General features: G+C 33.3%; 6 protein-coding genes across 6 annotated transcripts; 5 read left to right on the forward strand and 1 right to left on the reverse strand.

Moving 5' to 3' along the window:
- Positions 1 to 193: 193 nt before the first annotated feature.
- Positions 194 to 718, forward strand: ASCRUDRAFT_10447 (uncharacterized protein; the record flags this gene model as incomplete). The annotated part of the gene is made up of 1 exon (XM_020188593.1): positions 194 to 718. One exon carries the CDS (start codon positions 194 to 196, stop codon positions 716 to 718), a length of 525 nt encoding a protein of 174 aa, XP_020044493.1.
- A 663-nt stretch (positions 719 to 1,381) lies between these two features.
- On the forward strand, positions 1,382 to 2,293 carry PIC2 (Cu/Pi carrier; the record flags this gene model as incomplete). Its single annotated transcript, XM_020190966.1, has 1 exon — positions 1,382 to 2,293. One exon carries the CDS (start codon positions 1,382 to 1,384, stop codon positions 2,291 to 2,293), a length of 912 nt encoding a protein of 303 aa, XP_020044494.1.
- Positions 2,294 to 3,200: 907 nt separating this feature from the next.
- On the forward strand, positions 3,201 to 3,761 carry ASCRUDRAFT_72829 (uncharacterized protein; the record flags this gene model as incomplete). The annotated part of the gene is made up of 1 exon (XM_020192115.1): positions 3,201 to 3,761. The coding sequence occupies one exon, from the start codon at positions 3,201 to 3,203 to the stop codon at positions 3,759 to 3,761; it is 561 nt and encodes a 186-aa protein (XP_020044495.1).
- A 462-nt stretch (positions 3,762 to 4,223) lies between these two features.
- On the forward strand, positions 4,224 to 6,208 carry ASCRUDRAFT_15788 (uncharacterized protein). Its single transcript, XM_020189376.1, has one exon. It carries the CDS (start codon positions 4,543 to 4,545, stop codon positions 6,061 to 6,063), a length of 1,521 nt encoding a protein of 506 aa, XP_020044496.1. The 5' UTR covers positions 4,224 to 4,542; the 3' UTR covers positions 6,064 to 6,208.
- A 425-nt stretch (positions 6,209 to 6,633) lies between these two features.
- ASCRUDRAFT_39755 (potassium ion transporter) lies at positions 6,634 to 9,909 on the reverse strand (the record flags this gene model as incomplete). Its single annotated transcript, XM_020190957.1, has 2 exons — positions 6,634 to 8,128; positions 8,765 to 9,909. The coding sequence occupies 2 exons, from the start codon at positions 9,907 to 9,909 to the stop codon at positions 6,634 to 6,636; spliced, it is 2,640 nt and encodes an 879-aa protein (XP_020044497.1).
- A 1,114-nt stretch (positions 9,910 to 11,023) lies between these two features.
- ASCRUDRAFT_20848 (uncharacterized protein) lies at positions 11,024 to 12,757 on the forward strand (the record flags this gene model as incomplete). The annotated part of the gene is made up of 2 exons (XM_020189654.2): positions 11,024 to 11,633; positions 12,018 to 12,757. Coding segments are annotated over 2 exons (1,350 nt in total), but the record flags the coding sequence as incomplete, so codon positions are not given.
- Positions 12,758 to 13,019: the final 262 nt, after the last annotated feature.

Consider the following 13,019-nt stretch of genomic DNA (forward strand, 5'->3'; position numbering starts at 1 on the left):
ATTATCTTTTCACTATCACACTAGTTATAATAATTATTTTTGTTACATTTGGACAAAACTCAATTGTTTTTCAAATACTACTCAAACACTATTCAAGTTTATTTATCAATTTGAAGTCGATACTTTAAATTCTTCAGTTCACCTCCTCACTCTTCTCAGCTCTTTCATAATATATAATATTTAGTCGCCAAAGATGTCAGACATTTTATCATCCATCGAAAATACTCTTGCTGGTAATAACCAAGCTTCTGGTAAAAAGGGTAAAAAAGGTGGAAAGAAAGGTGGAAAGAAATTAGGTAAAACCAGTGGAAACTCTGATATTAGGTTGTTTGACGACTTGGAGACCTTTCAACTCTATCTACAGTCTGAAGAAGATGATCAAATACATGCACAGGTCAGTTATATTCCCCAGTTTGTGTTGAATTCATGTCACAATGACCCCGAGAAGATAAAGCCTTCAATGAACAAGAAGAACAAGAAGTTTGTTAGACATTTGAACCAACACATCAAGAAGAATTTGTTGACAACATTACCTGAATCAACTGGTTTTTCAGACATGCAATTGAAGTTGGATGATACCATAGATACACCTGATAAGTTGACGTACAAATACACCGATCATGGTGATCATTCGAACAAATTGAAGGTTGAAGTTGAGGTTGGTTGCTTCTCTGATAATGCTAATGTTTTTATTGATTACAAGACTTATCCCTGTTAGAATATGGATAAGATAAAGATCAATTGCTTATGAAAAAAACCCCCGACCAAAAACTCTTAATTTATTTACTCCAATTACTCCTTTTAACGATTTACGATTCTTTACTTGACTTTGTTTTTTACTTTATTTTCTATTTTACCTTTCATTTTACTTATTTTTTTATTTTAATTTGTGACTTAATGCGTACTTTTTATGAATTTAATGCCTCTTGATTATAGAAGTTATCCTAAGTAAATTGATCTTTTATACTACTATTCCATGTCTAATTAGATATAGATAAATAAACTGCTTCTACTAGGTCCTTTATTGAAAGAGATTGTAGATTATCCGCGATAGCCATAAGATGGAAAACACTATGGCTAAGATTATCCATAGCGTTTAAGAGGTGTTTTAGAGGTAAAGATAAGGAAAAGAAAAGTTGCGATTTCTGAACCAGTTCTGGTGACCGTTTTCACCTTGTGTTGCTATTATGAGGATATATAGTTAAGAGTTGTTGCAATTGTTAAAATGATAACCCCCTTTATGATCCAGTGCATCCATTAAAATCTCTCAATCTCTCAACCTCTCAGGTATGAGTGCACACATATATATAGACGAACAGTTTCTAAAGCAACTTGTTATATTCACTAATTATACAGTTATTAACTTGAACAGTTAAGCAAAATGGGTAATGATAATAAAATTGAATTGTTTACACCTAAATACTTTGGCGCTTGCACAATTGGAGGAATCCTAGCTTGTGGACCAACACATTCAGCTGTTACACCATTGGATTTGATTAAATGTCGTCGACAAGTTAGCTCTGCGTTATACAAGTCCAATCTAGAGGGGCTAAAGACGATCCTCAAGGGTGAAGGAATCAAGGGAATATTCACAGGATTTGGAGCAACCGCCATAGGGTATTCATTGCAAGGAGCAGGCAAATATGGGTTTTATGAGTTTTTCAAGTACAACTATTCTAATTTGATTGGAAAAGAACTATCAGAAAAGTACAAGACAACGTTGTATTTGAGTGCATCGGCATCAGCAGAGTTTCTTGCAGATATATTTTTGTGTCCATTTGAATCCATAAAAGTAAAGACACAGACCAGCATTCCACCATTTGCTAATAATGTAGTTGACGGATTCAATAAGATTATGAAGAGTGAGGGAGTATATGGATTTTACAAAGGATTGTATCCATTGTGGTTCAGACAGATTCCTTATACCATGGTTAAATTTGCTACGTTTGAAAGAGTGGTTGAGCTGATATATAGCTACTTGCCCAAGAAAAAGAGTGAGTATTCGTTGGGAACTCAAACTGGGGTATCGTTTTTGGGAGGATACATTGCAGGTATCTTTTGTGCTATTGTGTCGCATCCAGCAGATGTGATGGTGTCTAAAATCAATAATGAAAAGAGCTCAAATGAGTCAACAGCCAATGTTGTCAAGAAGATATATGGGAAGATTGGATTTGTTGGATTATGGAATGGCTTACCGATTCGTATTGTGATGATTGGAACATTGACGGGGCTTCAATGGTTGATTTACGATTCATTTAAGGCTGCTGTAGGACTACCAACATCAGGTCATTAAGAGAAGAGGAAAAAAATAAGAAAAAGAAAAAAAAGCAAACATTCCAACAATAAACAAAAGCTGGTTTGTGATCATTAAATAGCAAACAGTAGCTAGATAATTAGACATATATTCCGTTTATAGTAAATGATTAGTAAATGATTAGTAAAGTATAAAAAATGAAGCTGCATGAAAAGCTTAGCACCAGATCTGTATCCAGCCAGGACCAAAGTTTAATTTTAGACTAGGAATAAGGGCTATTCAGAGTGGAATTGAAGCGAGAATTCATGGAAATGAAGCTGAGACACATTTTGTTTGAGTAATTGAATGCAAACCACCACCAGCACTGCCAGCATCAATGGCACCTGTTCTTGAGCTTTTGCTCTCAGACACTTGTTCTCGAACTTTGAGCTCTGTTCTGGGCTGATTCCAGGTTCAGGCTGGCTCTGTCACGGGACGCGCACAAGCAGCCCTGCTGCTGCCCGGCTCACAATCCCGCGCGATCTCCGTTTTTTTTTCCTACTCATGCTTTTCCCGCCCGCGTGACCTGCACGGCCCCGTGAAAAAGAAACTGGGTTTGCGCTAAATGCAGACAGCGTCAGTTTCTGCTGAGCCTGTCCCTCTGCTCCTGGGCGCAACAAACGTGGCTCTTTTACGATAGCCCACTAACGCACCACAGCCCTGAGTGCCACAGCCAGCTACTGTGTACACACGCACAAGCACTGCATGTAAACGCTCTTTTCAAAGAGTAAACAATGTCCATTTATTTAGAAATTATTTGCAATTTGGAGTCTGAAATATTTTGATCCCCACATATAAATATCCTCTTATTTCCTTCTATGTTGGCGATGCATTATTGTCCATATCTATCTTCATCCAGCTTTTGCTCCAATTACTATTCTCTATTTACAGACAACTACCCACCATAATGAAATTCTCTGCTAGTGTTCTTCCAATTGCCTTCATCTCAGCTGCCAATGCTGGTGTTTTACAAAAAAAGGACATCGGTGACGATATAGCATCTGTTTGGGGTGATGCCACCAGTGGAATTGCCTCTGTTGCTACCAATGTTGCTACCCATGTCACATCTGTCTTCGATGATGCTACCTCTGTCGCAGAAAGTTTAGGTACCAGAGCTGCCTCTGGTATCACCTCTGGCTTTGGTGATGCTACTAGTGGTATTGCCTCCGTTGCCACAAATGCTGCCAGTCATATAACTTCTGGTTTTGGCGATGCCACATCTGCAGGCGATAGTTTGTTTAGCAGAGCCACCAGTAGAGTTGCAAGCAGGATCTCCGAGGAACAAAACGACAATGATGACGAGACCTCCACCACTTTGTCCACCTCTGTGGTGAGTGCCGGTGCTGCTTCTGTCTCTGCTTCTTCTGACTCCTCCAGCTCCAATGGTGCCGGTGTGCTTTTTGCCAACCACTATCAAAACGCTGGTATCTCTTTGGCTATCGTCGGTGGTTTCTTAGCCCTCTTATAAACGGCTCCATTCTGCTTTTTCAATTGATTTTTCTATACATTCATTTCTCTCTGACATTGTTTTTTTAACTCTTCACTTTCTATAGTTCTTATCTTTGTAATATTATTCACCCAACCACATTTTACTGTTGTAGTTCTCTTCGTTCCTCTTCTCGTTCCTCTTCGCCTCTCTTCAAACCGATCCAAATTCCCGCCCAGCTAAAAATAAACAGTCTAGACCCTTCCTTCAGGGATGTCCTGCAGACTCCACGCCCGTGGAACCACCGTGCCCAAAAAGGCCTGCTGCCACACACCTGCCTTTTCTGGCCACATCCCTTTTCGACCCATCGTTCTGAAACCTGATTTCCAGTCCAAAATGTGTTTTTGAAAGGAATCCACTCATTTTGTCCTCACCACTCCTGTAACATCCAACTTTATATATTTATATCCCTATATACATCTGCATCCCATTATATTTCGTTTTTCTGCTCTATTTATACTATTCTTCATCACCTCGCAGTATTATTATCCTCACTAGGCTCTCTGCTTACTTCCTCTTTCTTATACCCCAGTATCCCCTCGCTAATTTCAATTCTTTTTGGCTTTCTTTCTTTCTTTTTTTTCTCGTCTTCTCATCTACTTAGGTATCTTCAATATCTTCATTTTCTCTCAATCTTGTCACATCGCATTATATCGTTTCATACCATATCCACTTTCAAACTCTCCCAAAACTCCCTCAAACTCCCTTTTTACTTTGATTCGTCTTTATTTCCTGCTAAAAGACATCAATAATCTATCCAAAGATGAATTACGCTTACCGATACGATGACATAATAATAATACAATCTCCCCCCTCCACTTCTAACCATCTCTTTCAAAAAAGATCCGATTGCGTACAGTGTGAAGATGACTCTCCAACTTGCAATTGCGAAAAGGGACAAACCTGTAAAATGGTCGTTGCATCCTGTCAATCATGCGCTTCTGTTAGATGCGTTTCCTCTTCTTCTGATAGCAGCAACGACAACGACAACGACAACGACTCCCCAAATATAGCTGGAATAGCTGGCGGTGTGGTCGGGGGTGTAGTGCTACTAATCTTAATCATTTTTTTACTTTGGTGGAGACACAAGAAAAACAAGAAAAAATTACAGGAGATGATGATATTACAACAACAACGACTTGAAAAAAATTCCATGCTAAATCAAAATTCTCCAAACTCTCAGTTCAACAACAATAACAATAACAATAACAATAACAAAAGCAATAATAATAATAATAACATCCAAAATGCTCCAATACTAAATAATGGCGAATTTATGGACCCAAGAGCTGCTACTAATAATAGTGTTAGAGGTAGTATTGCAAGTGCAACTTCGACCATCTTCTCCAGAGCTTCTAATTTAATTCCAATAGCATACATTCCAGGTGTAAGACAAAACAAAACTGTATCAACCTATTCAGATTTCTCAGATATCGATGTCTCAGTATCGGGTGACAGGTTTTCAAAGGCAACAATTGTAGCTAATCCCTCTGAAACCATGACTGCAATAAGAGCAAGACCCAAATTAGTTAGTATAAATGAAAACACTTTGACCTCAAATGATGCCTCTGCTGCAATATCAGCTTCAAAATTAGGCGGTGTTAAAGCTATAAAAATTAATCAAAAATTACCTTCCTCAACTCTTAATAATACTACAAATTCAAGTAATAACAACAACAACAATAACAATGTTCCAAATAAATCAAGTAGATTGCAAAATGAATATATCCCAGAAAAGGACATAACATCTTCTGATTCCGATTCTGATTCTGATTCTGATTCTGACTCAAATTCAAATTCAAATTCAAATTTAAACTTGGATTCAGATCTGGATTTAGATTCTCAAACTAAAAAAAATACTCTTAAAAACAAACAATACCAATCAATTAATCCGGGAAGTAACCGGAAAACAATGTTATCTAATATCACAGAATCAAATGAAGGCTATACTTCAGATTCAGATATATCTTTAAGCTCCGAAGGAAGTATACATACAAACAACTATTCTACAAAAAAAGTAGAGAGCAACAGCAACAACAACAATAATAATAAAATAAAAAATATACTGCCTTTGCAAATAAAAAGACCATCCGATAACTATCTAAATGCTTCAACCTCAAATATCTCAAAAAAAAATAATGATATTATAGTAAATCTAGATTTAAATGACTATGATTCAGATTCTTCTTACAAAGATGCTGCATCTCATAAATCTCATATATCTTATAAATCACAAACTCATAGCCCCTTTGACGATAAATTCGAAATTAAAGACAGAGATTAATACATAATCTATTAAGGACTAAATTTTTACAAATTTCAATTTTTCTATATTACATTCTTATCAAACTACAGTTCTTTTTATTGTTCTTATCGTATATTTTATTCAAATTCTACTATACCAAGATTTTATTATGTTTTTATTGAATGAGTGTTTTTTATTTATAATAAATATTTTTTGCTGTGTTTTTTTCCTTTTTTTTTTGTTTCTTTTTTCAATTCAAAAATTTATTTATTAAAATTCTATAGACTTATAAAAAGATCTAAACTATTAGAAGTAAAAAAGCAAACAATATAATACAAAATAACTTAAAATCAAAAAAAATTAAAAAAGTTAAAAAATATTTAAAAAAATTTAAAAATATTAAAAAGAATTGACACCAATCACTAAAAGCAGTAACACAATTATAGGTAAGACAAAAAATTAAAAGATTAGAAAGTCACTTGAAAATGAAATAAAAATTTGTTAAAAATGCCAAAAAATAAAAACAAAACAGGAAACAACACGAAATTTCAAAATTGAAAAAAAAAGGAAAGAAAATCAAAAATAGCATTCAATTTAAAACAATCACAATCAGGCAGCTGTATTATTAGTATGCAATCTACTATTGAGATTCAAATGAGTATTTCCTCTAGAAAGCACATGGTTAGCTTGAACCTCATCTCTTTTAAGTAATCTTTCAGATGGTAATGTTATAGCACGATCAATTGCGTATGGTAAACCTCTATGACGCCCTCTGATAACCATGCAAATAATAACCAATTTAGAAACCGTAGTGAATTGTGATGAAAATGATGTTGATTCCCCAGGATAACCTAATGATAATCCAACTGTACCATATGCTGAAACAATTTCAAATAAAACTTGGAAAATTGTAAAACTGGTTTGGGTTAAATTACTTAATCTCCCTCCCTCGGCAATACATATTATAAATAAACCAATGAATATAAACCATAAATCATAAGATAATTGCTTTCTTAAATGTGTTCCAATGAACGTAGTTGGTTTTTTATCAAGATCTTCATTCTCACTTTGGTCATCAGGTCTATAATAAACTCCTAAAGATTGTTCTTCATAAACATTTGTACGTCTAATAGAAATAGCTAAAGGCAATACAGAAATATACATCATTAACATGTAACTAACCTGGACCGAGGGGTGTAATTTTGCTAAATCTACCACTGAAAACCCAGCAGTTCTTGTACTAAAAGCTTGAAAAAATGCATCAATAATTCTATAACCAACGGGAATAGATTCAACGGCTTCATTTGAAAGATCTAAGATAATAAATAAAATCACATCAATTAAATTCAAAGTAACTAAAACGAAAAGCAACCATAAAGTTGGAACTCTGGGAAATAATAAAGTGAAACAACGACGAGGATTATCAAGAAGAAAACCCAAAGATTCTTTAAAAAGTGATAAGTCTGGCGCAAATTTAAACAATACCCAAATAATAAATCTTAAAAGAATAGGAAACCCAGTATTGCCAATTACAATAAAGAGTGAACAAATTATTAGGAAATAAGCTGATTGACTAAATGAAACCATACTATCTGGAGTTAAGGTCATACCTAAATTGTTGAAAACAGAAGCAGAAGTAAAGAAACCCCACCATGGAACAGAAACACCACAATCATGAATATATGTAACTTTGTCTTTAACAGTTGAAATATAAGGTAAAATACAAATTAAGCACATTATATGGAAACCGACATAATAAGTAATAAGAATTTTGACCAATAGTTTGATAGCTCTATATTCTACACCTCCCAATTCTTCCTTTTGCTGTTCAGTTAAATCGACAAAGGTAGAATTTCTTCCTATAGTTGGATTCCACGAGAGATAATTTGCGCTGAGATTTTTTTTTAAATTATTATTGTTATCGCCATCAAATATGGAAGAATCACCCGATTGAGTACGTTTAATATAATTAGTTATTGATTTTGTTGAATAAGTTCTAATTTTTGGAGGCTTTGATGATTCATCATTATTGCGACGGTGACGACGACGCTTCTTTTTAATTTTATTAAGCTTATCCTTAATTAACTTGTCAAAGGTAGCAGATCTAACAATAACTGGAACATTATCATCTTTATTAAAATTACCATATTTATTATTTTTATACTTATTATCATTACCTTTGGGAGGATAATCTAGAGTTGTTGATTTTTTTAGAAATTTGATTTTATGTTTGGGTGTATGGAAAGATACAATGTCAGATTTTTGACTTGAAACATTTGTCAAATTTTTTAATTCGATATTTTGGTCATCTAAAATATTAGTTGGGGTTGCATTTAAGGATAATTTATCGGAAGTTATAGTTGAAGAAGCAGTGGTATAGTTTGACATCAGAGATTGCGATTTAGTATCGAAATGAATTAAGTCTATAGTATTTTGAAGAGGCAAGTTGTTTTGGAGAATTGAAGAGTTATTTGAAGTTGACAGATTTGAGTCTGAATCTGATTCTGATTCTGTGGTATCAGACTCTGAGTTTGAGCTCGAGTTATTAGAGGTATAGTTTGAATTGTGATTTGAATTGAAAGAAGTATAATTGGAATTACGATTTGAATTAGAAGAAGCGGAATCAGAATCAGAATCAGAATCAGAGTTGAGATTCTGATTATTGGAATGATTAAAAATTTTTGGAAGATCTTGATCGTCTTCTTCATCAGTTGATCCATCACGAATGATCAAAGGATACGGAAATTTTGATATATTAGGGGTATTTATTTGAAGGTCTGTGTTTTTATTGTTATTGTTTTGAATATCTGTATTGATTATAGGGCTTTTCGAAATATCAAAAGATTTATCATTGCTATCATCATGATTGTTTTTGTTTATGTTATTGTTATTGTTATTGTTATTGTTATATTTTTTAAATTTATTCCAAGGTTTAAAAGGATAAGAATTTGCTCTAGATCTTAATTTATTCAAAGTGTTTGATCTTGATTTATGTAAATTTAAATTGAGGTTTTTCTTTTTCAATTTTTCTTCTCTCTCTGCGGGACCATTGATAATTAAAGCAGGACCATCATCTTCGTCGTTGATTGGTTGGTTAGCAAGATTATTTTTCAACATTTGAATTGATCTTGAAAATTCTTCGGGGTTGAAATTTTGTCTTGCTTTCTTGGCCTTTGATGGGTGAGGTAAATTTTCGGCAAATTTGATATCTCTATTTTGATTAGTTGTTGAAAAATCGTTATTGTGATTATCTTGGTTATCTTGGTTATTTATTTCATTAGAATTACCATTATTAAGATTTGTTGAAGTAATGTTAGCTGCGGAAGTATTGGGGATGTTTTTATTCGGGGTGAGCTCATTAGTTAGAGTTGGGTTTCTTAGATTCAAATTATGAAGAGGAATATTTTTATTAGTCGAATTTGATAAATTAATTCTTTGAGCTAAAGTGTTTGATCTTCTCATTTTATGGTTCAATTTTGAGGTAAATTTGATATTATCAAAGAACTTTTCAAACCAGTATAGTCTGATAACGCAAACTGAAGAGTGAATAAAAATTGGAGTGGTGATCATGCAGAGGATGTAAATGGTGATTTGTTGAAACAAAGAAAGCTCATTCAAGTCGATTGTATTTAAACCTGCTTGGGTACAAGCGCAAGCACTGAAGAATAATGCATCGATGTAAGAAATGGAATGAACAGATGATTTATCAGACATTGGTGGAGCATACAAAAGAATGGAACCAAGAAAGGTTAGCGTCAAAATGTAGCCATAATGTACAGCAATAAATGAAGGAAACAATTTGTTAAGAATAAGCTGTGATTTACCAGAGAGATATAATAGCTTTTGTTTGGCGACTTCATAGTAGTGGGAAATTGTGGTTAGCATCTCCAGTGCATCAGAGAATTGCAGAATTGAAAAAAAGCAGAAAAGCAGCAGCAGCAAAGCAGCCTACAACCCTAGAGCCAGAAGCAAGAACCAGAAAGCAAAAACCAGAAAACAACAACCAGAAGGCAGAGAGCAAAAGAAAAAAAAGAGGCAGATACAGATCAGAGGATGAAACAGCAGTGTTTTATACACCATAGGAAGCTCCAATTCCGGCGCGATTAATAGCGTTGCTAATGGTAAGCATGCGTGAAGACGCAGGAACCAGTACTGTGGTTTAATCGTCACCAGTTCTTTGAGACCCAAGAAGTGGCACGTGTGATTTTTTCCGGATTGAGCGCTGGTACTATGCAGGTGCATGCGAGCTTGACACATTGTGAGATTTCATTAGCACATGATCACATCAGATAATCACAGAAAATTAGGTAATTGCTCCAAAATATAAAAGAAAAAAATAATAATGATTCTCTATAGTTAGTTAATAAACATTATTACCTCGCAATAGTAAACTAAAATAAGTTATAACGAAGGTCCTATTGCAACATGTGTTAGTGACAAGAACGTGTGTACTGAGTGTATTAAGGCCTTCTTAGTTTGTTCCAAATAAGGCAAGTCCCTGATTATGATTTTTATATCAATTATTATATGGTCGATAATAATATTATTTATTTAGAATAACTATGAAGAATTTATTACTAGTAATATTTGTTCCTTTCTTGTCCTTCTTCTCTTTTCTTTTCTGTTCTGTTTGAAATCTTCCAGTCTTTTATATTCTTTTTATTGCTCTTTTTAAAAGCGAAGAAATGGTCTTTTTATTGCCCTAGCACTAGTATTTGGGGCAATGCTGTTTTGAGACCAGGTTTAAGGATATTTTCCTTGTAACTGCTTAGCTAATTATATCATGTGCTAGCATCATAGCACATGAGACCTTTAAACTGAATTTTGTTTTGTCGCCAAAGAGGCGGTTCTGTGGAGAACAATAGAGTTGAAGGAGATAGTGAAAGAAGATGGAGGGAATATGAAGGAAGAGGTGGGTGCTTTTGCTCAGCACTGGTTGATTGAACCACTCAGCGTTTTTTACTAGCAGTAGCTGACTCCCATGGATGTCCTGCAGGAATTCGCCCAGTTGTGCTATGCCTGTCGAGTTGGGGACTTGGACCAGGTCGAAAAGCTTGTGTCCTTCCATATCATCGACATCAACAAGACTGATCAATGGGATAACTCTCCCTTGACCTTAGCCAGTCTTTGTGGCCATTATGGTGTTGTCAGATTTTTGCTAAACAATGGTGCTGTTTGCGATAGAGATACCTTTGAAGGAGCCAGGTGCATTTATGGGGCATTGACTGATCAAATTCGAGACTTACTAATCGACTTCAATATATCGAAATCCTCTGAAAATGTCCAGCCTTTTGCTTCTCACATCTCGACCTTAAAGTCAAATAAACAAACCAACTTGGCAGATTTAACACTAATATTTAATGATAATGAAAAATCCATAAAAGTTCACAAATTTCTACTATCTTCAAGATCTTCATTTTTTGAATCGCAGATCTCAAATTTATACAAGTTAAATCAAGACTCAATTAATTTATCAGATTTTAATCAAAACTTCACTTATGATATATTTAATTTAATTTTTTTGGATTATTTTTATTTAAAACCAATTAATCCCGTTAATATAAATTATTTACTGAACTTATATTTGAAAAAGAATGAAAATAAGAATAGTAATAAGGGAAAAGTTAAAAATTTTAAAGAAATCTTAATTGATTTAATTGCTCTTTTAAAACTAAAAGATGATGATTTGAATTATTATATTTTCAATGAATTAAATAGTAATATAGATTTCAAATTAAAATCATCTCGAAGAAATATTTCAAATTTAACAATAATTTTCAATGCAAAATTGAATTTAAAACAATTTTATCTGAAAAATATTATTGGTCATAAAATAACTTTACCCTTTAATTTTAATAATATTCAACACGATAAGAATAATTATACAGATTCGGGTAATAATGATGATGATGACATTAAAAAATTTATTTATTTAAATAATATCGATTACAATCTTGACCTTGATCAAATCCTATTATCGAAATCTCAATTAGATGACTTGATTACTAATTCAAACTCATTTCCAGATATAATTTTGGCTGCCCCAAATTATTATAATAATTCGATAACGTTTTTTCCGGCTCACAAATCAATCTTGATTAGATCCATAATTTTTCAAGCAATGTTTAATTCGAGTTTTAAAGAATCACTTACTACCACTAATGATAACTACAATCACAATAATATTCAGATAATCAAGTTTAATGTATCTAATTACCAAATCGCCGAGTTAGTTCTATCTCATTTATATTACGATGAATCAAATATTCCAATTGATTTTGCATCAAATATCTTGTTAATAGCTGATTTTTATTTTTTAGATAAATTGAAAAACTTAGCTGCAATTTCAATTACAAATAATGATCAAACAATTCATTTGGATCATTTAATCAATATATTGAAACTAAGCTGGCAAACTAAGATTAAAAGACTAGAAGAATTTGCAGCCAAGATTATCGCAAATAATTTAGATTATTTTATTGAGAATCATTTAACAAAATTTAAACAAACCATTTATCAAAGTGCGATGAGAATAAAAGACAGAGAAGAAATTGATACAATTGAATTAGTAGATGACATAAGATATTTCTTAGGGAAAAAATACAGAGTTGTTGCCGATTTTGATTTCTTGACGTTTAATGGTAAAGTTGATTTAAATGATGATATGAAAAGGCATCAAAATGATTTAGATAAAATCTCAGATATCCTAAAGGATTTAAATCTAGATGCCTAAATGTATCGATAAGCCTTATACATACACCTTATATATATATATTTTATTTATTATACATTATAGGTTGTATTTTTTTTATTAAAAATAATAGAAAATAAATAGATACAATATGCTGCTGGATTAGTGCTCCCTATACAATACAATACAATATTCATCATGCTTTCTTCAATGCAATGCAGGCTAAAATCGCGAAGATTAGAAGAGTAATAAGGTACAAAACATGCAAACCTCAAATAGGCTTAAAATTAGCTTTATTGGGAAG

Source organism: Ascoidea rubescens (assembly GCF_001661345.1).
Source record: "Ascoidea rubescens DSM 1968 unplaced genomic scaffold ASCRUscaffold_20, whole genome shotgun sequence".
Taxonomy (NCBI): Eukaryota; Fungi; Ascomycota; class Saccharomycetes; order Ascoideales; family Ascoideaceae; genus Ascoidea; species Ascoidea rubescens.